Consider the following 24,110-nt stretch of genomic DNA (forward strand, 5'->3'; position numbering starts at 1 on the left):
GAATATATATTATCTTTAGAAAGTCTACAAACTAATTTACTTAAAATAACATTAATAACATTAATACATAATTAGAAAATCAAATCTGAATATCTCTTAGATTTAGAAAGTCTACAAACTATTACTTAAAAAAAACAGATCTTATGAATATATATTATCTTTGGAAAGTCTACAAACAAAATCAGATCTTGTTAAAAAATACAAGGTTGAAGATCTGTTACATGATATTCATACGAAATTCATCATCACCACAAAAAAAAAATAAAAAATTACATGATATCTCTTATTTTTCAGGAATTATCTACAAACTATATATAACTAAAATTTACATCACAGAAAGACAAATGATGCAAAATAAATATAACTAAAGTATCTAAAAGATATCAATAAACTGCATTCTATAAACAACATCAACAACAAAATACACATTTTTTTCACCGTAGTGAAACAGATTATAGATCTGTTTGATCAAACGGATCAAAGGTTAGATCCGTCTGATCAAACAGATTGACTCAAGCGAGTAACAGATCTGTTTTAGAAAGTCTACAACTTTAAATCATAAAAAAAAAAAATCAGAAAACTAGTAATTACATATGAATTTCGGAGGCTTCAACCACTTCATTGTTCACTACATCAAGGTTGAAGATCTTACACTTTAGAGGTTTAAAAGGTGGCATTACTCGTCATTAACCATCAAAGATAAGCTTGGGTTACTAAAGATTAGGGATTCTGTCTAGTGTAGAGATTAGGGTTACGGTTGGTTAGAGTTTTAGAGAAGGGTGGTAAGTGGTAAAGGATTTAGGGTTAGCTAAGTTGAGGTTTCAAACAGCGGAGAGAGAAGCGGAGAGAGGAGGCGGAGAGAGAGGTAGAGGAAAAGAGATTCGGGCTAGGGTTTCTGTTTGGGGTAGGGTATTTATAAGAGACAAAGGGGCGGGCGGACTCTATCAGGCTGACACTATCGGGTGGGTAGCGGACGGGCTTTTCGGGCCGGGACTCGGATTTGAGCCCCTGCCCGAATCCGACCCTATAAGCCCGACTCGGGTTGGCTACGGGTAGCGGTCTCCAACGGTCCGAGCCGAACGAGCCGGACCCCGGGGTCTCGGACCGTTTTCCCAGCCCTAATCTTACCCGTCTCTAGGGTTGGGAATCGGTCCGGACGGACAGTCCGCGGACAGACTTGATCCGGGTTCGGACGGAACGGACAAAACCTCACATTGACCGCTCGGACAACCGGACTAAACGGACGGACTAACCGGAGTTTTTATCTCAAAATGTCCGCCCGTGTCCGTATAATCGATCCGGACATCCCGGACAGCGGACGGTCGGGCTTCGGGTATGAAGAATTAAATAAAAAATACAAAGATGCAAATTTTTTTGACACACCATTATGTTGCCAATGAATGACCCTCATAGGCTTCAAAATTTCAACAGACACAAAGGTCGACTTCAATCAAACTCAAGAAGCCTAACCTAAGTAACAAACCATCATAATCAAAAGTACGAAGATTCAGCCTGTAACTACTTGACATCCATAGTCCTTAATCCTTATGAACAAAAATTTAGAAAATTACATATTCAAAAATTTAATCAATAATATCATCATTCCGCCGTCACTTTGGTTGCATTCTTAGACTGTTTCAAAATCAACATTGTGCGTTTTCGAACAAACTTGAGTATACCTGAAGAAATCAAGCGTACCAGTCGTAGACTCGCATATCTTTCTTTCACCACAAATTTTACATTGCGCGACTTCTATAATTCTACCAGCGTCATCGGGATCAAATACTTCAACGATGTCCCACATTTTCCAGATTTTGGCAGTCTTCTTCTTCATGTGTTGTTGTTGTGTCCTGAAATAACAAATAAGATATAAACTGAAATCATTCAAACATAATACAACAACATACACACAAAACATACATCTTGTAGATCTTATGATGTAAAATTATCAGTCCATGTAAGATGAAGAAGATGAATAAAAAACAGAGAAAATGAATGAATCAGTAAACACTATATTTCGAACAAAAAATAATTTGTTGGAACACAAAATATTTCTAGATCTTAAACAAAAAGTTACTTAAAATTATTTCTGGATCTTAGAAACAACAAAAGAAGAATGAATATATTTAGATCTTAAAAATTAACAAAAGAAAAGATTAATCAATAAATGCTACAACTCAAAGGGAGTTTCTGTCCATAACCTAACTAAACCCAAAATCAATAAGGAAGTTTATAAGAGTAAACTAACTAGATCCAAAATCAGAACACAAAATATAATAAAGATTAATCAATGGAAGCTTTTGTCCTTAACCTAACTAGAAAAAAATAACAAAGAAAAATGTAACAGTATACTAAAAACAGGAATATAAAAGTTAATACCTTTAGATCTAGCAGATCTTGCATAACGAAGAACAATATTTGTATCGCAGCCCATGTAAGACGAAGAACAAGTGAATATAATAAGTAATTATTTCTAGATTTTAATTATAAGTAAACATAGAAGAAACCACTGAAGAGGGTTGAATGAATCATACCTTTAATCGAACAGAATCGAAGGTTGAAGAAGATAATAACGAGTAACGACTTCACCAGTTCACCACTTCGTTGAAGAATGAAGACTAAAAGACTAAAGAGGGTTGAACTTGAACATTCGAACTTCAAAAGATTTGGAAGCTTAGGGATTTAGGGTTAGGGTTTTTCTTTGTAGCCGAGAAGCTATAAGAGAAGAACTGAAGATGAAGAAATAAGATAAAATGACTTAGGGTTTTCTTTGGGTTTATATACTTAGCCTTACGAAAATCCAACGGCTTTAACATAACCCTATAAAATCTAATGGTCGATAGTGTTCCGGTCAAGGTTCGGGCGGACGGGCAGTAACTAAATCGGACGGTCACGGGCGAACCTCCGGACAGACCCTTTTGTCCGTGACCGTCCACTAGAGCCTTCTCGGTCGGACGGGCTTTGCCCGATTCGGTCACGGGCGGTCGCGGTCCTTTGCGGACGTGGGCGGACGCGGGCGGATTCGGGTTTTCGGACCAAATTCCCAACCCTACCCGTCTCTGTCCTCCCGTTGTGATGGGCCGTCCCGTGCTCGAGTGCCATCTTCGCCCTAGTTTGGAATAAACATAGGTTTGTAGCAAAACCTATGTGAGAAAATGTCCATAATAATAACGGCCATTCACTAAAACAGTGGACCCACTATAACGAACCTAATTGTCTATTAGAAAAAAAAAAAAAAAAAACAGCGATTACGACCTCCTCGTTGCCTTCACCAAGTTTCCCTCTCGCTTAGCTATTCGAATTCCACATGATCAAAAATTTTCCCACAGGTTATTAGTTAGGGCAATCTCAAAACCCTAATCTTTCTTCTTCTTCTTCAGTCTTCTTCGTTAAACCTCTGATTCAATTATTACATCTATCACGTTGTTTTCTCTCTCTAGAATTTCTTTTTCTCTCTCTCTAAAATGGGAGAAGAAACCTCAATTTCTCGTGCTAATCGTCAGATTGTAAATGATTTCAAAGGAAGACGTAGAGGAATTTTAAAAGCTCTTACTACTGGTTGATTTCTCCCACTCAATTCTCTTGATTCTACTTTTTCTTTCTTTCTTTCTTTCTTTTGTTAATGGATTCTTTGGTTGTTTGTGTTTATTCTGCAGATTTTGATGATTTTTATGAACAATGTGATCCTGGTAAGTTATTCTACTGGTGAATTCCTTATATTTTATAAGATTTCATTAAATTCAACTTACTGTTTTTAAAAATTTGTTCTTGATGATTGGGTCTTCCAAATTCTCAGAGAAGGAAAATTTGTATCTTTTGGGTCTTCCAAATGGGAAATGGAAAGTTCATCATGAGACAGTTAAAAAGTTGCCTCCTTCTCTTCCAGACCCATTATTGGGTATAAACTTTGTTAAGGAGGAGATGAATGTTGGTGACTGGAAATCAATGGTTGCACTTCACAGTGATTCATGGTTGGTGTCAATGGCATTTCATCAAGGTGCCAAAATTGGGTTTAATCAAAAGGATAGGTAAGATTTATTGCCTTCATTATATCACCCAATATTGTTTCAATTTTACCCTAGATTACTTGTACTATACATTTTGGGATTCTCTATTTGTTTTTTATGTTGGTGGCTATCCACTTGTGACCCCTTTTCGATCCATCGATGAAAAATGAATACTCCTATATAGAGAGATAGACCTTCTTTGATTCTGTATAGAAGTTCACTTGAACTTCAACAGTAGTGATACTATCTCAATGAGAAGCCCTTTAAGTGGCATCAGGACAAGATTCGTAGTTAGGGTTGGCTTGTTTGTTTTGAAGAAGTGCTGGGATCGGCTTATTACTTGTTTTGTGTTCAATAGAGTTGATCTTCTATGGCTTACTTAGGTGAACAACATTTTGTATCTATTTCTATATCGAATATCGATCATGCATGTCCTGTTGTAGGCAAAATGTTGAAATATATATATATCAATATATCATTTTGTATCTATTTCTATATCAACCATGCATGTCCTGTCGTAGGCATATATATATATATCATTTTGTATCTATTTCTATATCAACCATGCATGTCATGTCGTAGGCAAAATGTTGAAATATATATATATATATATATATATATCATTTTTGTGCCGAGGAATTAAGCCTAGTTGATACTTAGTTCTTTCTAGACTGTCGACTGTGCTCATCTGACTTCGGTCTTAGAGAATAAATTTCGAAAAACTTTTGAGTTCTGCACAGGCTATGGATGTTTCAGGAATTTATCTGAAGATCATCTAAACCTTGCGACTTTATTGGGTTTTTGTGTTACAGGAAAAAGCTATTCAAAAAGATAAATCATTATCCGACCGTACTTGAAACGGTGAAGAGGAATGAAGAGAAGCGAACAGGTGAAGAACCAACAACATTTACTGCCACTGCGAACAGAAAGAAACGAAAGAGGGTAAAGTTTTAGTTTTTTAATTTCGTTGTTCTTCGACTTAGTTCCGTAACTACTTCAGTTTATGTTGAATAAGAACTAAGAAGTACTTTACCCTGTAACTCCATCGTTTCAAAAACGACTTTGAAAACCAAAGATAATAATCTTGCAGATAATCGAGAAAAGGCGACATAAAAAACCCCATTCCAAGAGAAGAAGGCTCGCACCTATACCAGAGGAGCCAGAACAGAATAGCATTTGTGGAGCCTGTGGGGATAGCTATGGAAAAGATGATTTACACTTGATATGCTGTGATGATTGTGAAAATTGGTTCCATGTCAAATGCGTAAAGATTCTACCTGTAAAAGCTGAGAGTATCAAGACTTATAAGTGCCCATTTTGCAAACAAGATGATAGCAAGAGTCCATGAAAGAACAAGCTCTGTGAGTGAGTGTGTATATAGATAGTAACATCTGTGTCGTATACATATGGATACAGGAGTGGTTCTAAAATCATCTGTGTCAAAGAATTTTTAAGAACAGGATTGTTCTTTGAGCATTGTCCGGGTCGAACGACCATGTTCTTTTGTTTTTCATCTACATAATAGTTCAGAGTTGAATAATAGGTCGAAAGTGAATTTCACGATCTCCCTTCATTTTTAGATTACTTTGTTAGTTATAAGGTTTTATCTTAATACCTTTATTATAATTCGAGAAATGACATTCAAAGCTCATGAGTTCTTTCATTGGTGATCGACATTTCACTGAGATGGACCTATATAAAATTGTGAGTGAAACAAGATGACATGACCAAAACCAATCCAAGCCTCACGCTTAAGAGCTCATGCTTATAGATTACTGACAATTTGCCCCATCTACAACCTATGTGCGGTTATCCCACCACCAATGCCTCCATTTGATCTTTGGATTTATGTCAGAATTTGTATAGACACTACAAGAACAAAATGTATTTTTAGGTAGCACTGCAGATGTTATAGAAACCCGATACAAAAAACACGCCTAAAATATTTCTCTAGGTCAATCTTGCAATTTTAATCTGTCCTATAAGTGGATCTTCTTTTTTCTGAATTCTTGCGAGCTTGCTGTTTGAACTTAAGTATAACCGCGATTGAGTAAACACAAGTTAACAAACATTCCCTTAGTGTATTGGGACCCACTATAACTAACTTAACCTCCTCTTTCTCTTTTTCTTGTAATGTGTAATAACAGAGACAGAGAAACTGAGACAGCTACAGAGGAATTCTTCTCATTCAGCAAATGTGATCCTGGTAAGTTATTCTTCTAATTCTTTAAATTATTTACACGATTCCTTTCAGGGTTTAATGAGGGTTTTGTTATTGAATGAGAAGCGGGTTCTTGATTAGAGTAAATTTTGATTTATCGACAGAATTGGTAGGTCTTTTGGGGCTTCCAATAAAAATTTAAGAAGTCAGTTACAGAGAAGGTGGATGATGTTGATAGTATAACTTCAGAGTCATTATGGGCTATAAAATTACCAAGGGGATCAATATAGGTAATGTTCTTTAAGTGGAAATCGAAGCTTGTAGCTTACTGTGATTCATGCTTAGTGGCCGTTGGTTTCTATTATGCGGCAAAAATTAGGTTCCATAAAGAAAATAGGCATTTACCTTTTTGTCTATTTCATTTATCCATAAAATTAGGCAGATTCTGGGCCGAAATCGCATGTGGCTTGCCGTGATAATCATCGAAAGCACGAATCACTACAATCCACAGAAGAGTCCAGCCTAGAGTCTGTCTGGTTTTTCTTGTTCCCTAATTAGTGCAGGAAGTAATGATCTACATTTCATGTACTACTATACACCCACTAGACATTCTCAATATAAGATTTTAGGGTATCACGATTTTCTACTACAAAATCTAGATAGTGTAGTTAAGGTAGTAATATGTACTTCCAATTATATTTCGAAATGGTTGATTCTGGTTTAACTTCTTTTTGGCTAATGCGTTTTGTTTTGATTATCTACTACGACAGCAACTATACGATCTTGGATTGCCGAACGTTTGCAATTGCCGGACTTGCTCTAATTGGATATGTACCAATTCAACTTACTGCAAAATTCAAAGACCTTACGCAACGAACATGTCTAGAAGACGACAACAGAGACACTCTTTCATATAATGCTAAACTTGACAATTTTGTCTAGTACGCTACAAGCATCACTACCTGGAAGTACAATCGAGTATATAAATTTATACGATACAATATTTGACATGATAAAAAACCCTAAGAAATACGGTGTATCTACATGCCCTTTTTGTTATACATTTAAATTTCTAAGTTTTTGGTTAAAGAGAGAATATGTCTGAAAGTGAAATTTGATATCGATGCAGGTTTTGTGGAGACATATTGACAAACAGAGGTTGCTGTGGGACTGGATTAGTGGAAATGGGACCTTCATGTAATACTGAAACTCCAATTTGTTCAAATTCTACCCAATATTTATATTTGCGTTGAAGAGATGATGGTTTAGAAGTTGGTTTGTTTTTCTTTTTGGTTGATTGTCGAATGCGAAGTTTTATGTAGGCGCTGTGAATTTCAGCAAAAGAGAAAGAAGAAGAGAATGATGATATTGTGGAGTCTGTGGCATTAGCAACTCCGAGTGTGAAGTCTGGATTTTCTGTGGTGAGTGTGAAAGATGGTATCACATTGACTGCAACATGGAAAGGGATAGATGCGACAAATGGATAACATTCAGAGGTATATCGGGTCTCAAAGTAAGTGGTTCTGGAACCATTGATGGTCGTGGTAAGGCATGGTGGGATCAGTCATGCAGATGCCATCTATTACCGAGCTACAGAAAATGAGCACCAATTTCGATGAATTTTCTCACGTGTATATGGGTTTTGACATAAATCACAGATCCACATCCACATCAATTCCCAAGGAGACAGCCCTAATACTGATGGTATTCCCCTCCAGTTTGCTCACCATGTCAGAGTCACCATCTCTAATACGGATATTAAGAATGGCGATGATTGTGTTTTATGTATCGATTGGAGACAAGACCTCAGACATAAAAGTTGTTACTGTGAATTGTGGACAAGATTTTCATGGCATAAGCATTGGAAGTTTTGGTGGACCGGGAAATGCCTTTGAAGTCGAGGATATTCATGTGTTTGGCGTTAACTTTGACGGAACTACTAATGGAGTCAGAATTAAAACATATCAGGTTGGTACTGGGTATGCAAGAGGCTTCTCGTTTAAGAAGCTCAATTTTAGCAATGTTGTTAACCCAATTATGATCGATCAGTATTATTATTCTTTAGCAGGTGCTTGCAAAGCCGAAAAAACAGGTATTTCATATCAGCAATGTGACATATGAAGGGCTGACAGGAACATCAATTAGCCCAGTAGCTATAAACCTAAATTGCAGCCAAGTGGCGGCTAGCACCGATTTAACCTTTAAATCAATAAGATTGTCGCCTGCCGAAATTCAAATATACATGATAAACCAGCCAAAATTCAGTACTCATTGGAGAAGAGTTATATAAAAAATAACATTTGTTGTTCAATTGTCATAATCTCATCTTACAAGACTTTATTATTAATTCAAATTTATGTTCCATAAAAAGAAAGACCAAAAATACTAACCCAAACACAAAATTGATTCTCGCCGAAACTCAATAATATAAGTACCTATTTGGTAAGTGTCAAATAAGTTTTGGAATTTAGTGAAACTAAACTCTCAATACATATCGCTACTTCACATAACCCTACGATGCCACTCATCTTAGAAATTGTAGCATTTTTATGCATTGGGTCGTATAGAATTACATTTAAGAAATCTTTCTCTAACAATGTGTACCCATTACTAAAACACTTAACCGGTCGTAGGCGTTTAAGCGATCGAATAACATTGTCTGTTGTAATGGTGAACATTTTATTCCAAGACCCATACTCCTTCATCACCCACACTTGAGTACAAACATTTTTTTTAGTATCAAATATGCAAAGATATTCTCCTAAAACACCCAATGTTGTGCTTATTGGTGAATAGGATTCCACGTTCAATTGCTCCGGCATAGACAGTTGCTTGAATCTCTCATTAACTATATCAAATGAAACTATAACATTACACGAGGCTCTCCTCCACCTTTCGAGAGACGACGGAATCGCTACCCAATGGAGAGCTCCATGAAGAAGCACACCAGACAGGGAACTAGTTAATTTGCAAGGAATGTTTTCAATGGATTTCCACGAATTCGAGCCTAAAGTGTACAAACTGATTACACTAAAAAAATCATTGCCTTCTTCAATGCTATGAATCATTACAAATTTGTAATCGTCAAGCTTGTAATCATATCCGAATCCCCAAGATACATGTAAACCAGTAAGCGATCGACTAGTTGCATTATATGGTGGTGCATCCGGAATTACTCTGTATTCATTAGTCGACGGGTTGCAAACGGAAGTTTTATTATCATAAGTACTGTATGATATCAAACCATCACAAGAACCCACGAAGTAAACATCTTGCTCGAAAGAGAAGAATGGGTAATCATGAATATGAATAGGTTTATCAGATGATAATGAATCATAATCAATTGAGTATACTCTGTTTTCACACCAGTTAGAGAGAAAGAGACTAAATTTGTCTTGTTGAATTGAATGATTCATGTGACATTTAATGAATTTAGGGTTAGAGAATAGAGAGAACCAGGTTTTGCATACTGACTTGAATCGTAATACAGATTTGACTGGTAACATCACAAGGATATTGGTGATAATATCATCATGGAGGCTGGAGATTGAATATTGCTCTGTTTTCATCATATTTTTCTTACTATTTAGAAGAAAAAAAACAGTGCTATATCAGAGAGATGTTTACCCTTAAAATACAGTAATTTTATGTATATGGGAGTCCTAATTCAAAAGTATTTCGTTTTACCCCCTTAAGAATAGAAACTTCTCTTAATCACCACAGATATTTTCCCCCTCTTTTTTCTTGGTAAACCCTAACCCCATTCCCAAGCATATACACGTATATACGTATATACATATAAGATTAGTGAAAACTCAGCGGAGTTGCTAGGCTAGGACTGGTGAGGATCGGGAATCGACTGTTATTAAACCCCGAGCCCGTCCTGTGCCCAATTGCCTAGGTTTCAGTTTCTGATTATGTTTTCCGATACTTCTTAGTTCTTACAGTCTCAAATGCAGATATATGTATCCATGTTATCGAGGTCTTGATTATGTTTGGCACCAAGCGGTCCACACATACAATACTACTTATTTTTTTGCGATGTTTTTACAAAAACGCGAGGTAGCTGAGAAACAATTTGAACTCTACATGCAGGAATCTTTATACAACATCGCTCGGGCATGTCATCATGTTGGTCTTGTAACATTAGCAGCTTCATATTATGAAAAGGTACTGGCAATGAGGGTGAAAGATCACCCACTTCCGAAGCTTCCTAACGAGGATCTGACTACACCTGAAACTAAGAAAGACGGTTGCTGTGATCTTCAAAGAGAAGCAGCTTACAATTTGCATGTGATCTACAAAAAGAGTGGCATTGTTGATCTATCTAGACAGGTCCTCAAAGATCACTACACTACTCCTTGAGGTGAGGATACAAATATGGGTTCTGGATTCTCTTTAGTAAATTATATTATTTCTAACCTCTGATATAAGGTTAATTGGTGGAAGGATGGCGAGTCGCACAAGTATCACGCAAGGAGGAAACGAATGATCACGGTGGTTAAACAACTTGGAGGAAACAGGGTTTAGACTTCATTGTTAGGGAAAATGGAAGGATTTTTTCTTAGGGCCCTTTATTTATAGGATTTTTGAGGGAGAGGCCCAAAAAATGGAGGGTAAATAAGTATTACCCCCAGCCTAAAACAAAAATGAGAACCCAGTCCAAATTGTCAGGACAGCTCACACTTTTCTTGTTTTTATTTTATTTATCCCTCTTTTACCCCTTTACGGGAAATTTCCGTGTTTTCTGACAATCTGACGGATGACAGCGAAGCAATTAATTCTCCGTACATGACGTAATGTCAGAGAAACATTCAGATTTTTTGAAAATTAAAAAATGGCGCCATTTTTTGACGAAATTTCAGGCAATTTTTTTGGATCCTGCCCACTATATTTTTTGTTCTTTCTCTCATTATTTTTGAAAACATTCACATTTTATCTTCTTCATCTCTTTCAATCTCCAAGAACATAAATTTTCTGTTCTTTCTCTCTCTAAAAGTTTTATGTTCTTATTTTTTGATGTTCATCATTCTTATTTTGCTTCACATTTTATCTTCTTCATCTCTTTCAATCTCTAAAAACATCAAAGTTTCCTGTGTTTCTCTCTCTAAAAGTTTTATGTTCTTATTTTTCTTCTTCATCATTCTTATTTGTTTCACATTTTATCTTCTTCATCTCTAAAAACATCAAAGTACATAACCAAATGGTCAGTGCACAGAACCATTCCCGGTACAGAAGAAAATTCTCAGTTCAAAAGTGTCCAGTATTCAACCAAATGGCCAGTACACGGAACAATTTCTGGTGCACAAGAAAATTTTCAGTACAAAAATGTCTAGTACATAGCCGAATGGCGAGTACACAGAACAATTCCCGGTAGACAAGAAAATTCTCACTACAAAAATGCCTAGTACATAACCAAATGGCCAGCACACAGAACAATTCCCGGTACACAAGAAAATTCCCAGTACTAAAATGTATAGTACGTATCCAAAAAATGGCCAGTACACTAAATAATTCCCGGTACACAAGAAAATTTTCTTGTACAAATTCAAGAAAAACTACCAAAAATGAAGAAATTTGTTGAGATTGGAAAGAGATAAGAAATAAATCTGGAAAAAAGAACGAAATTTGTTGAGATTGGAGAGAGAAATTTACAAAGATTGGAGAGATAAATATGTGTGGGAGAAAATAAAAAAGAAATAAGAAATAAATCTGGAAAAAATAACGAAAATGGCAAGTTGGTAAATTTTGTAATGGCAATTCTGTAAATTCGTGGACAGTACAAGGTTTAATGTCAGATGCGTCAGACTATTTTTCAAAAATTTTCGCATTTCCCGGGAATTTTTCAGTGGCAATTTTGTAAATTTATGGAAAGTACACTGTATGATGGGAGGCGTGTCAGATTATTTCTCAGAAATTTGAGAGTTTCCTGGAAATTTTTCGATGGTCGTTTCGTAAATTTCGAAAAGAAGAAGGGTGTTTCGGAAATTCCACCCCCACCTCCTGACCATTGGACCTGCCCCTTATTCTTTTCCTGCAGTGGACCTGCTTCTTATTTTGGGTCAAGGATTGGGCCTTTTGCCCAACCCCTCTTATTTATATGGTGGATTTGAAAATATTTAGTAAGGAAAACCGTTTTCTTTCCCGCGGGAAAAGAAGATGGATTTCTTACACAAAGATCAAATTCAATTATTTGGTGACTTCAGACTTTTTCAGAGAAATAAAGATTCAGGGTTTGGTATGAGCAAGAAATCTGAAGCTGCAAGAATATTTTGAGATTCACCCAATCTTAAATACAGAAACTTAGGATAGACATTACATCAAATATTACAATTAATGTTCAAGTAAGGTTCTAGTAGTCTTCGTGACTAATGCCATACAAAAATATCACTTCCAAAAGTTGTTACACGATAAAAATCATTACTTGATGGTTTCATAGCATGTACACTATCACATGACACTATGACAGTCTTATGACCAAAATGCTACAAACGGTATCTTCTAGTTGTCATAAAGTGCTAGAAAAAGTGTCTTATAACTTGTGTGCTATTCGATATTCAGGAAATATCCAGACAAATATTCTCTAATGATTTCAGAATTATCTAGAGAACTTATCTCTAAAGAAAAAGAAATGGGTTAAGGTCTGTGAATGAAGGTTGATCGCCTTTAACGGGAACCCAACTTATGTCTTAAAATAGATAGACAAAGTTCAACGGGTAGTAACAAGTTAAAGCTTTCGCGATTATGGAATACTAGCATTTTATAATCTCCCATTTCTAAGCTAGTATTGGTTTTTTTCTGCAAGACAAAGGATGAATGAAAATTCTTAATAAGTCCAAATATTAAGTGGTGCCTCGCGGAAACACCTCATGTGGACTTACCTAAGTGAGTGTGGAAATCAGGCCGTTTCCTAAGAAAATAAGACTGTTTTCTGAAGAAGACTCATGAAAGGGATATTGCACATGGCCATTAACGTGCGGAGTATGAACACTCTGATTCACCGAAACAAGTATGTGCGATGACTCCGGTTTTATCACTAAAGGATCCTTGGTTCAAGATACGTTCACCATAGCATTCTGATAAATCTTTGAGTTGTCTGCACTAAATGAAGGTTCAAATCCATAAGATACCTATCATGTATGTACAAGTTTCTACGATAATGCCAAAGTTGTTTGTTTTTCTTTATTTTGTTGTTTCTTTTTATGTTTTGCTTTGGTTGAGTTATTTTATAACTTTCAAATTTTTGAAAATGGTGGGGCAATGTTGGAATTTTTTCAAAAATTTATAGATGGAGGGAGTATTGGAGGGAAGTGTCTGTTTAAGTGAAAGGAATAACCTCTCATACACTTGGACGTGAACAGTATAGAGTGTACCCATTCAATTTGAAAGGTGATAAGATATCCCATGGGAGGGGATGCAATTATATCTCTCCAATTTTATAAATTGGTTGCCATCATGTTAAATTGGCCAGAGACATGAAATCCCGGCTCCATCTCACTCTCTCTATTTTCTATTTGATTCATAAGTGAAGGCGTGTTCTTGGTTATTTTGTTATACGAATTATTTGGCCAAGTCAGTGTCGTTTTCTCTTTGGCATTATCAGTTATATATTCCGGAGTGTTCTTGGTCTTGGTCAAAGCGTACATACTTTGAACCAAGCAGTTGTTGAAGGGCTTCATCGTATCCTGAAGGCATAATTCTTTACCCGTTGTGTACTCGTGGTTCCAAACCAGAAGGGGGCAAATTATTTTCTAAAAGAATCGATTTATCGAGCTTTGAAGTCTAGTGATCAACATGATTTTATTCATTGATTAGTTTTCTACCGTCCATTTCAACTTAAACGCCAATTTTTCCAACATAATGTGCCATCAATTTGTGGGAGTTTGCATAGGATGACTTGTTAGGTAACAGAAGTGTGGAAACCTAAGTGATTTGGCTGAAGCTTGATCGAGGGTTGACTCGTCGATTACGTGTTATATATTTCTGAAACGTTCATGGTGTTCAATCTAACCTTGGTCTCTAGAGCCATTGCTGATAAATGTTTGACTTTCGCTCATGGTAGTCCCCCGTCTATGTTTCATGCGATTTTATTCCTTTTGCTTAGAGATTTAACCGAAAGTCAAGTAACATGGCAATTTTATCTGGTTTCTTCATTACACGAAAGAACTTATCGAAAAGATAAATGCCCTTCCAACCTAACTTGAATTAATCAATAATGAAATGAAAACATCCAACAAAAAGAAACCATAGAGGGTAAATTTTTAGTTTTTTCATTTCATTGTTACTCGACTTGCATTTCATCGTTAATTGAATTTCTTTCTGCTGAATAGAAGTATTTTCTTCTGTAACTTTTTTGTTTCAAAATTTCCCGGTGTGAAATAATTTCTTCTTTTTTACTTAAAATGATGCCGATGACTGAAGAGAATGAAACGAGTGAAGAACCAAAAACATTCACTTCCAGAAAGAACCCAATGAAACGAAAGATGGTAACATATTTGTCTCTTCATTTCGGTTGAATAGAATTACTTTTACGTAATTATTTCGCTTCAAAATTTGTTATGAAAATCATAGGTTAATAATCTCGCAGATAATCGTGAATAGAAGGAGGTTGGCAAGTATACCAGAAAGGAGTAGCACATGTGGAGCCTGTGGCGTTAGATATGGCGGAGATTGCATATACTAGGATAATCTGTGATGACTGCAAGGGACTGTTTCATGTCAACTGCACAAACGTACTACCTGGAAAAGCTGAGAGCATTAAGATTTATAAGTGCCCATTTTGCAAACAGGATGATTGGCAAGAGTTCATGAAAGAACATCTCTGACATATAGGATCTATTTTCCGTCTTTTTTTTGGTCTTCTTCTGGTTCAAGTTTCTCATAGAAAAATCAGACTGCTTTAGGATAGTCGACTGGATCGTATGATCATCTACCTTTTGTTTTTTTTTAATGTATAGATATGGTTCATAGTCGAAGATATGCTCATATGATTTCACAAATGACTTTGTTAGTTACATGATGCCCTTTGAGAGCAAGACTCTTTGAAGCCTCAGTCGAGCACCCCATGGTCATGGATTTAGGAGTACATCCTTTTTTGGAACCACCGTTTCCACAGCGGACCGTTCTCACTCCTTTCACTTCCCTCGCATAGCAGAGAAGATTTTGAATTTGAATCCTCACCTGAGAGGCTAGCTCATAATTGCAATGAGATGTTATATATTCTTTTCATGTCTAAAAATAGTTCATAGTTGAATAATACGATCCCATGAAATTCGAGATCTCACTTTTTGTATGCTTCTCTTTTGTTTGAGAAATGATACCTTTAGAATATATTTTTGCAGCAAAATCTGTAAGCAAGACCGTTACGAAACCTCAACCAACACCGCTCTCCCACCACCACGCACCACGAGCGCCATAACATCCACTAATATAATATAAGATATAAGACGGATCGTAAATAAGAGATCCGGCGGTCAAGATGAGTTGGAGAAACAATATACGTGTGTAACACGTGTATGTAAGTGACGGATTGAGAAGACGAGATCCGACGATCAAGAAGAATTCAGAATATATTTGAAGATATGTGAAGATATTTGAAGATATGCAATATTAGTATAATATATTCAGAATATCTCTTGTAACTATCTAATGGTAATATTAGATAGATTTTGTATTATTTCCTAGTTTAGTAATCAGAAACTAGGAAACCCTAAACCCTAAATCATCTATAAATAACAGAGGGTTCTAGGAATCAAACTCATCGAGTTACCAATGTAACCGATCAAACCCACATACAATTGTATGTGGTGAATTACTAATAAAGAGTTATTTCTCCGTGAATGTAGGTCTTGAGTATTCGACCGAACCACGTTAAATTATCGTGTCTTTATTTCATGTCCATATATCCGATTATAATATAATCGTGAATTTAACATCCACCATCATTAGGTGCATCACCCATCACCATTATCACCCACCACAGCAGCCCTAAAGACTTTTAGGATTATGATGCCTCCATGTAGGTATATCAATTTATAGCCCAAATGAATGAATGATGTAGCTATTACTAATGCAAACTGTATTTGTTTGGCGCCTCCGCGAATTCTACAGACCTCAATGTTGGTTTATGATGTCTCCTAGTATTTTAAGTGGAATCTCAGACATCTAACGTATGACACTAGTATCCCCAGGATCTCATGCATAAGCTAAATATAAACTAAGTTAGTTTGGAGGTTACTTTAATAGTTTTTTCCCACGGACTAATATGGTTGATTTCACGAAGACCAAGAACTCCAATTGTAGCTCCTCTACTTGAGCCACCCGAGTAATCAACTTGATCTCCCATCTTCAAGTTAGCTAGAACCTTATGGTGGTTAAACAAAGAAGACCTTCTTTAGACTAGATAGATAGTTGTGAATTATTCTCTCTTTCTTTCTCTACTTGATGTTGTAGAGTCAGAAATCTCTTTGAGAATTTTCCACACCTAATTCTGTTCTAATGAGGCCCTTATATAGAATCTCAAAGTTAGAGTCCAACCCTAATTAGGATTCCTAAAATACCAAAATAGAAACAGACTTAGGATTTTCAGAAAATAGAAACTTCTTTCCATTTCTTTCTTTCTCTCTTGGCTGGCCACCCTATGCCCTAAAGGGCTAGGTCTGGCCGGCTCTATTAGTGTGGCCAACCATGCATTGGTCGACCCACTAACGGGCCTTAAGTGCCCGACCCAAAACTCCTTTGGTTATGGCGTTCGTTCTATCTTTGCTTAGCTTTCGCCGACCCTTTTGGACATATTTTCGGACTAATCCTTATGTATATGTCTCATCTCTCTAGTCATATATTCCGATCAAATCGACATTCTTTGTTGTAACCCAATGTAGGATCCGGATGAAGTTAGCCGCGAATTGTCCCGTGATTCGACGATAGTAGTTGGTTTCTAGCTAAACATTACGATCTCTAAATCGTCCGGACTTTATGATCTTTTTCATCAATTGTCCTATCTGAAAAATTGCTCGCATTGCATCTTTGGTCGAAGGACATCTCCTTCACTCAAAACATTGCAACTATAACCCTAATATACTTTTCTCCAGGATAGTTACTACAAGTCAACCATGCAATTTTGATCCATTCTATAGTTTAAGCCAATGTATGCACCTAAACTTTTTAGTTTTAGCTATGGCAGAATAAAACTAATTAGTAGAAGATTATATGGGAGATTCCATTCATGTGCCCATGATATTAGACTTGGTAAACTGCCATTGACTTAAATTATTGTTTTCAATTTGGGAATTGGTTTTGAAACCGAAACTCCATACTCTAGTTTGATTCATACATTCTCTTGGTTTCAACAACAAGAAGAAGGTGATTTCCTGACAGAAGTGAAAGAACGAGAGGAACACTTCGAAGTTAATGCGTGTAGAGTCCGCAAAATAAGTGTTGGAAAATGGGAGATTTGTGGTATCATGCCAGCTGCATAAGTGTCAGAGAGAAAGAGGAAATAGCAGCAAGTCTTATAGGTGAATGGATTGCAGAAGAAATGAGAGATTTTAAGCTCAGCGATATGGATGAATGAAATCAGCTGGTTTTTTTTTTTTAAGTTTTGTTTTTTGTGCACAACTTGATTTGATGACTCTTTTGTCAAATCGTTTTTTTTCTGGTTTTTGATAGTCGAGCTGATTTTTAAGCATCAAGTAGATTGACTGATCATGTTGCATTTCAACTGTAAATGTATGTCATGTACTATTGTTTCATGTAAAATAGTTCAAAAGTTGAATGATATGATTTAATGAGGAATCACATTGTGTTCTATATTATTGTAAGGACTATGTGTAAGAATTGAAAAAAAAAGACAAGTAAAGAGTACAGTTTCTTAATGCGAAATTCAAGAAGCAATTTGACATTTCTCGTGCTAATAATTTGGTAAATAAAATTTATTTTGGAGATGAGGTGTCCCCCTTTTTAGATGCATTAGAGTTTTTCAACAGTCGTGATGATCTATCCGCCTAACCTTTTCATCCAAGATGAGAATTCTCATGAAGTTATGGTTGATGGATATGTTTGTCGAGAAAATGGAAAATTGATCTTAAATTAGCGGCCAAAAATGGAAAACCAAAAATGTGTTGGTTTAAAGAAAGAGTAATAAGAAGAGTTTGGAATAACGACCATCGTTAGAACTAACCTAACTGGAAGTGAGAGAAACCGTTAGTTTCAAAAGTTTAGAGAGGAAAAGAATAAAAAAAAACTACCCCGTGTCTATAAAAACAGAGAAGACAAAACCTTCGACTTCACCTATTTTATCTTTTTTGATTTGTATGTCTCGTGTATATCATGTCATGGGAATGTCTTATTTAACAGGAAATGTTGCTATAGAATCTGGCTTTTTGTAGGTTTTATTCGTTACAGGAAAATACTGTTCGATAAGATAAATGATCTTTCACCCTTGTTTGAATCTATCCACGAAACTGAAACGAATAAAACTAGAGATGAACCAACAACATCAACAACCCACAACATCAACAACCAACAACACATAAAACAAAACAGATAACATAAAACAAAAGAAAATAACATAAAACAAAAACATACCCAAATTTTTTGGAATCAAAAGTATCAATTTATTTTCTTGCGGCCAAAACTATTTTGATTCAGTCAAAAATCATTTAAAGAGGGACTGATACTTTCTTTTGTTGAATATCTGTTAAAAGTTGTTAACGAAATCGTAAGATTGGAGTAACCAATAACATCAACAACCAACAAGACATAAAACAAAAGAAATAACATAAAACAAAAACATACCTAAATAGTTGGAATCAAAAGCATCGATTTTTTTCGCTGCAGTATCAAAACAATTTTATTCATTCAAAAATCATTTCAATTGGGATTGTTACTTTGTTTTGTTGAATCTATGTTAGAAGCTGTTAACAGAATCTTAAGATTGCAGTAACCAATATTTATGCTATCTCTTTAAAGAAATGATACAAGAGAGATTATATTATAGCAGAGTGATGTGACATGAAAATGTCACATTTGAAGCGCCTAACTTAGACTAATTAGTCTAATGGTTTGCTCCAAGGTAAAGAGCAAACATAAATGACTCATCTTTTCCAGTTATAGGACTAGCCTGATTAGTGTATTTTTCATGAGATTTTGAAATAACGGCCGTTAGAACTAACTTAACTTGTGTGGAAAAAGAATAACAAAATGTCGTTTTAATACTAGGGAAATAACTATAACTATTCTGTATATAAAAACACCGAGAATAACTTTATTTCCCCTCTCTTTAGTCATTTAATTCCTCTTCTCTCATTCTCTCCCTGTTCTTGGAAATGGAAGGAGCCCTGTTTGAATAAGATAAATGATCTTCAACCCTTGTTTGAATCAATCCACGAGACTGAAACGAATAAATTCAAAGATGAACCAACAACATCAACAACCAACAACACAAAACAATTGAGATAACATAAAACAAAAGAAATAACATACAACAAAAACATACCTAAATATCTAGAATCAAAAGTATCAATTTTTTTTTTAGTATCCAAAACAATTTTATTTCAGTTAAAAAATCATTTCAACAGGGACTGATACTTTCTTTTGTTTAATATTTGTTGTTAACAGAATATAAAATCTTAAGCTTGCAGTAATCTATATTTATGCTATCTATTTAAAGAAGTGATATAAGCGAGATTATATTATAGGAATAACTACTTCCGGTCTCATCCAACCTCTCATTTTCTGTCTCTTGAAAAACTGATCATATTGACTTCATTCATCCATAGTCATGGTCATGCTTCAGATTTTGATTTATTTATTTATTTTACATGTATTTTTTTTTAAACCAAGTGAACCATTTTCATTCATAAGTGATTAGATCACGATGTTACATGGATAATTCTTATTTCTCTCCTTTGAAAACTTATGAGAGTTACATATGTTTAAATGTAAAGTGCCTCATGAAGAGAAAGAAATTGACTAGACTCTGACGAAAAAAAGAAAGAAGAAAGATGAAAGGATCCTAAATATCACGGATTAAAAGACCCTAAAGGTCAACAAAATGAAAATAACCAAACAAATAAAATAACATTAACAATAATAAAACTAATAAAAGTGAAATCTTGATCGGTCTTTCTTTTGTTTTGGGATTCATTTTCAATCTTCTTGAGATGATCATCGTAGAAATAGGCAACATTAACTTCTCTTTTCTCATGACCTCTATATCCATTCGTCCATTCAATAACCATATAAAATCACCAAAAAATTGATTATATCCTTCATCCAAATTTAATTATTGTAACGCGATCCATGTTGGAGAGAGAAGAAGAAGAAGAATACAAGAAGAAGAGAGAATTGATGGTCTTGAAAATGATATTTCTCGAGTTAAGAGAGAAAGAGAAACATTGTGTAAGATGGATTTAGATTCCGTATTTCCCCTCTCTAAAAAACCTACAAGATCTTATTATAGATCTAATAGAACATAAAAACTAAAAGAGGAAAACCCGGAGGAGGGATCCCTCCTCCAAAAAAAACCAAGATCTGAAAAAAGTTTAAGAGAGAAAGAGTATTTTACATGTAGTTACCAGTACTCATTGGAGACCGATAAAACAAAATAACATTTGTTGTGTAATTGTCATAATCTCATGTATTAATACTTTAATACTAATCCAAATTTATGTTCTATAAAAAAAGCCCGCGATTTTTGGGAATTAATAAAAATTTCCGGAAATAAATTTTTTTCTATAAAATTAGTCAACTGAGATTGACATTTATTATTTCAATTTGTTGCTATAGGGCTTCCAGTTTTGGAGTTAAAAGAAAATTAAATTTTTAGAAGATCAGATAAACGAATTTAGAAAAAACTTTTATAAACTTAAACAAAATCTTTCTGGGGATCTAAACCCTAAACTCCTTCGAAGTGTTTCTTCTTTTCTTCATCTTCTTCTCCAAAACATTGTTTTCTTTTAATCACTAAACCCTAAAACACACGAAGAACAAACCTAATATGTTTAAAAAAAAGTGATGAAAGATATGTTTTAAGACTCAAAATTAACTGATTTCTAGGGTTTAGAATGTGTTTACCTCTCTTGGGGATGATTAATGGATGAAGAAACTTGCTTTGGACGTCCCGTGGAAGATGCATTAAAAGCTTTAAGAGATTTTGTTTGATTTTTTATTAGGATTTAGAATGTTTTTCCTTATTTATCTCTCTAACTCTGTTTCTATTTAGAGAAATAAGGGTAGTAAGATTAGAGAAAATAAGTAAGAGAAGTGATGGAGAAGGAAGAATAAAAAGTTTGGCTAGAAGTTATGGAGGAGATTCTCCTGAAAGAAGAGGGGAAGAAGAAATAGGAGTAAAGAACTTAAAATAAATAAAAAAGAAAATTTACTTGAAGTTAATTTTGTAAATTATAAATTTTTCTGTATTTCCTACAGGAAAATATTCCCTGAAAATTTCACAAAGAACCATGGATTCTCCGGAGATTTTTTTTTATTCCCCAAAACCGCAGCCAAAAAATACTAACATGAACACAAAATTAATTCTCGCGAGAACTCAATAATATAAGTACTATTTGGTAAGCTTCAAATAATTTTTAAATTTAGTGAAAGTAAACTCTCAATACATGTAGCTACTTCAGAATAACCTAGGATGTCACATAGCTTAGAAATTGTAGCATTTTTACGCATCGAGTCCTATAGAATTACATCCTTGAGATCTTTCTCTAACAATATGTACCATTACTGAAACACTTTATCGGTTGTAGGTGATTAATTGATGGAATAACATTCTGTTGTAATGGTGAAACACTTCATCATCCACATTTGAGTATAAACCCAAGGATGTGCTTTTTGGTGAATACGATTCCACTATAAAGTGGGCACGTATAGGCACTTGCTTGAATCTCTCATTAACCATATCAAATGAAACTATAACATCACACGAGGCTCTCCTCCACCTTTCGGGAGACGGAATCGCTACCCAATGGAAAGCCCCACAATCATCACAACCTTGTAATTATCAAGCTTGCACTCGTATCCGAATCAATAAGATACAAATAAACGACGAAGTGATTGACTAGTTGCCTTGTATTGTGGTGCAACCGGACATACTCTGTATTCATTAGTCGACGGCTGAAAAGGTGAATTCTATGATCAAAAGTAGTTTATGAAATCAGTCCATCACAAGAAACCACGAAGTAAATCTCTTGTTCGAAAGAAAAGAATGGGTAATTGTGAATATGAAGGTTTATTAGATGACGATGAATCATAATCAATTGAGTATATTACGGTATCCATACCCGACCCGTTCAGATACACCCAGACCCGACCGGATGTCCCTCTCACCGATCCAAATGACTTAGTCAACAAGTAATTAAATTTGAATTTGATTCTATTTCTATTGTATTTATCTTATTATACCTATATATATATATATATATATATATATATATATATATATCCCAAGATGTAACCATAATATAAACAACACAGAGAATTGAATTTCAAACTTTATCTCTCCCTCTCTTCTCTCAGCTGCTACCTATCTTTCTCTCATTGATAGACCGATTGGTCTATCTCCTTCCTGACTCTCTTTAATTATTCATATGGTATCAGAGCAATAACATTTTTTTCAATGACTTCTTCGAACATCTCGGGTACTAATGCTCCTATCAATCAACAAACTTCACCTTTGTTTGACGTTCATCACTTTGATTCTCCCGACTACCTTGATCACACCTTTACTTTCGGGTGACAATTATCCTTCTTGGTCTCGAACCATGAAGATGGCTCTTCGTGCAAAAGACAAGTTTGCTTTTGTTGATGGCACGATTCCTCAACCCACTTCTCTGACTGAGTTACACTCTTGGGACCGTTGTAATGAATTAGTCACTAGTTGGCTTCTGAACTCGGTTGATCGCGATATTCGTCAATCTATTTTGTACGATGAAAGTGCTGCAGACATTTGGCGCAATTTACATGAGCGATTTCATCAAACAAAAGCTCTAAAACAATTTCAACTCAAACGCACCATTTCTTGTTTGAAACAAGAAGGGTCTGATGTTTCAGCTTATTTTACCCGTTTGAAGTCCATTCAAGATGAACTCAACTCTATGAGCTCCATTGAACCTTGCATTTGCAGACACGGTAAGTCTCTTTTTGAACGTTATAATCAAGACCGTGCCTTGGAGTTTCTCCAAGGTCTTCATGATCATTTATCTGCGATCCGTAGCCAACTTTTGCTTATGGACCCTGTTCCTTCAGTCCTTCGTATCCATAGCTTGGTTAAACAAGAAGAGGTACAACAGAACCTCACTAATGATTCATCTATGGGCAATGAGGCTGCTGCCGTTGCAGTTCAAAACAGTGGTTATACGGGTCGACCCGACAAACAATGAGCCAAAAGGCCACACCCATTTTGTGACCGTTGTCGCATGCATGGACATTTAATTTCAACGTGTTACAACTTACATGGGTACCCGACTCGTTCTCGTTCGGGTCCCGTTGCCGCTTCTGTCCAGACCACAATAGGGCCTCATGCGGTTCCCCTAGCCACTACAATGACAGCTGAACAGTACGCCAATATTTGTAACATGCTGGCCTAACAACGTCCCTCTGAAGGCACCCCTCCTGTAGCCACTACAATTGGGTCTCCTACGTCACATGGACAGGAACCCACGGTAAACCTAACAGTTACGTTTTCTCTATCTCCTCCATGGGTCGTTGATTCGGGCGCCTCTAAGTATATTTGTTCGGATTTATCTCTTTTCTCAACATATTTTCGTGCACCTCCCGATTATTTTGTGCGTTTACCGGATGACTCACGCATAAGAGTTTTACATATTGGAACAATTTTCTTCTCCAACACTGTTTATCTCCATAATGTTCTCCATATTCCGTCCTTTAAGTTCCACTTAATTGCGTTATCTCAAATCTCTAAGTCACTTTCA

The 24,110-nt window shown here is 35.6% G+C and overlaps 3 protein-coding genes and 1 long non-coding RNA gene across 4 annotated transcripts; 2 read left to right on the plus strand and 2 right to left on the minus strand.

Moving 5' to 3' along the window:
- Nucleotides 1-1,550: 1,550 nt before the first annotated feature.
- On the minus strand, nucleotides 1,551-2,727 carry LOC147537303 (uncharacterized). Its single transcript, XR_015225975.1, has 3 exons — nucleotides 2,535-2,727; nucleotides 2,380-2,396; nucleotides 1,551-1,850 (listed from the first exon to the last, which is right to left on the minus strand). It is a non-coding gene; the product is annotated as an uncharacterized LOC147537303 (long non-coding RNA).
- A 473-nt stretch (nucleotides 2,728-3,200) lies between these two features.
- LOC147537304 (PHD finger protein ALFIN-LIKE 7-like) lies at nucleotides 3,201-5,586 on the plus strand. The gene is made up of 5 exons (XM_086643417.1): nucleotides 3,201-3,558; nucleotides 3,657-3,689; nucleotides 3,797-4,028; nucleotides 4,820-4,949; nucleotides 5,098-5,586. The coding sequence occupies exons 1-5, from the start codon at nucleotides 3,465-3,467 to the stop codon at nucleotides 5,353-5,355; spliced, it is 747 nt and encodes a 248-aa protein (XP_086499543.1). The 5' UTR covers nucleotides 3,201-3,464; the 3' UTR covers nucleotides 5,356-5,586.
- Nucleotides 5,587-8,603: 3,017 nt separating this feature from the next.
- On the minus strand, nucleotides 8,604-9,740 carry LOC147537305 (F-box protein CPR1-like). Its single transcript, XM_086642757.1, has one exon. The coding sequence runs from the start codon at nucleotides 9,738-9,740 to the stop codon at nucleotides 8,604-8,606; it is 1,137 nt and encodes a 378-aa protein (XP_086498883.1).
- Nucleotides 9,741-22,946: 13,206 nt separating this feature from the next.
- Nucleotides 22,947-23,558, plus strand: LOC147537306 (uncharacterized). Its single transcript, XM_086642758.1, has one exon. The coding sequence runs from the start codon at nucleotides 22,947-22,949 to the stop codon at nucleotides 23,556-23,558; it is 612 nt and encodes a 203-aa protein (XP_086498884.1).
- The last annotated feature ends 552 nt before the right edge of the window (nucleotides 23,559-24,110 follow it).

Source organism: Eschscholzia californica, unplaced genomic scaffold (assembly GCF_041429995.1).
Source record: "Eschscholzia californica isolate CP2 unplaced genomic scaffold, dmEscCali1.0.p SCAF_5, whole genome shotgun sequence".
Lineage (NCBI taxonomy): Eukaryota > Viridiplantae > Streptophyta > Magnoliopsida > Ranunculales > Papaveraceae > Eschscholzia > Eschscholzia californica.

Bases quoted from the DNA above. Each gene is read 5' to 3' on its own strand.
- LOC147537304 (XM_086643417.1), top strand. From the start codon at position 3,465: ATGGGAGAAGAAACCTCAATTTCTCGTGCTAATCGTCAGATTGTAAAT. The intron at 3,690-3,796 runs GTAAGTTATTCT...CCAAATTCTCAG, and splicing joins TTATGAACAATGTGATCCTG to AGAAGGAAAATTTGTATCTT. The intron at 4,029-4,819 runs GTAAGATTTATT...TTTGTGTTACAG, and splicing joins GGGTTTAATCAAAAGGATAG to GAAAAAGCTATTCAAAAAGA.
- LOC147537305 (XM_086642757.1), bottom strand. From the start codon at position 9,740: ATGATGAAAACAGAGCAATATTCAATCTCCAGCCTCCATGATGATATT.
- LOC147537306 (XM_086642758.1), top strand. From the start codon at position 22,947: ATGGCTCTTCGTGCAAAAGACAAGTTTGCTTTTGTTGATGGCACGATT.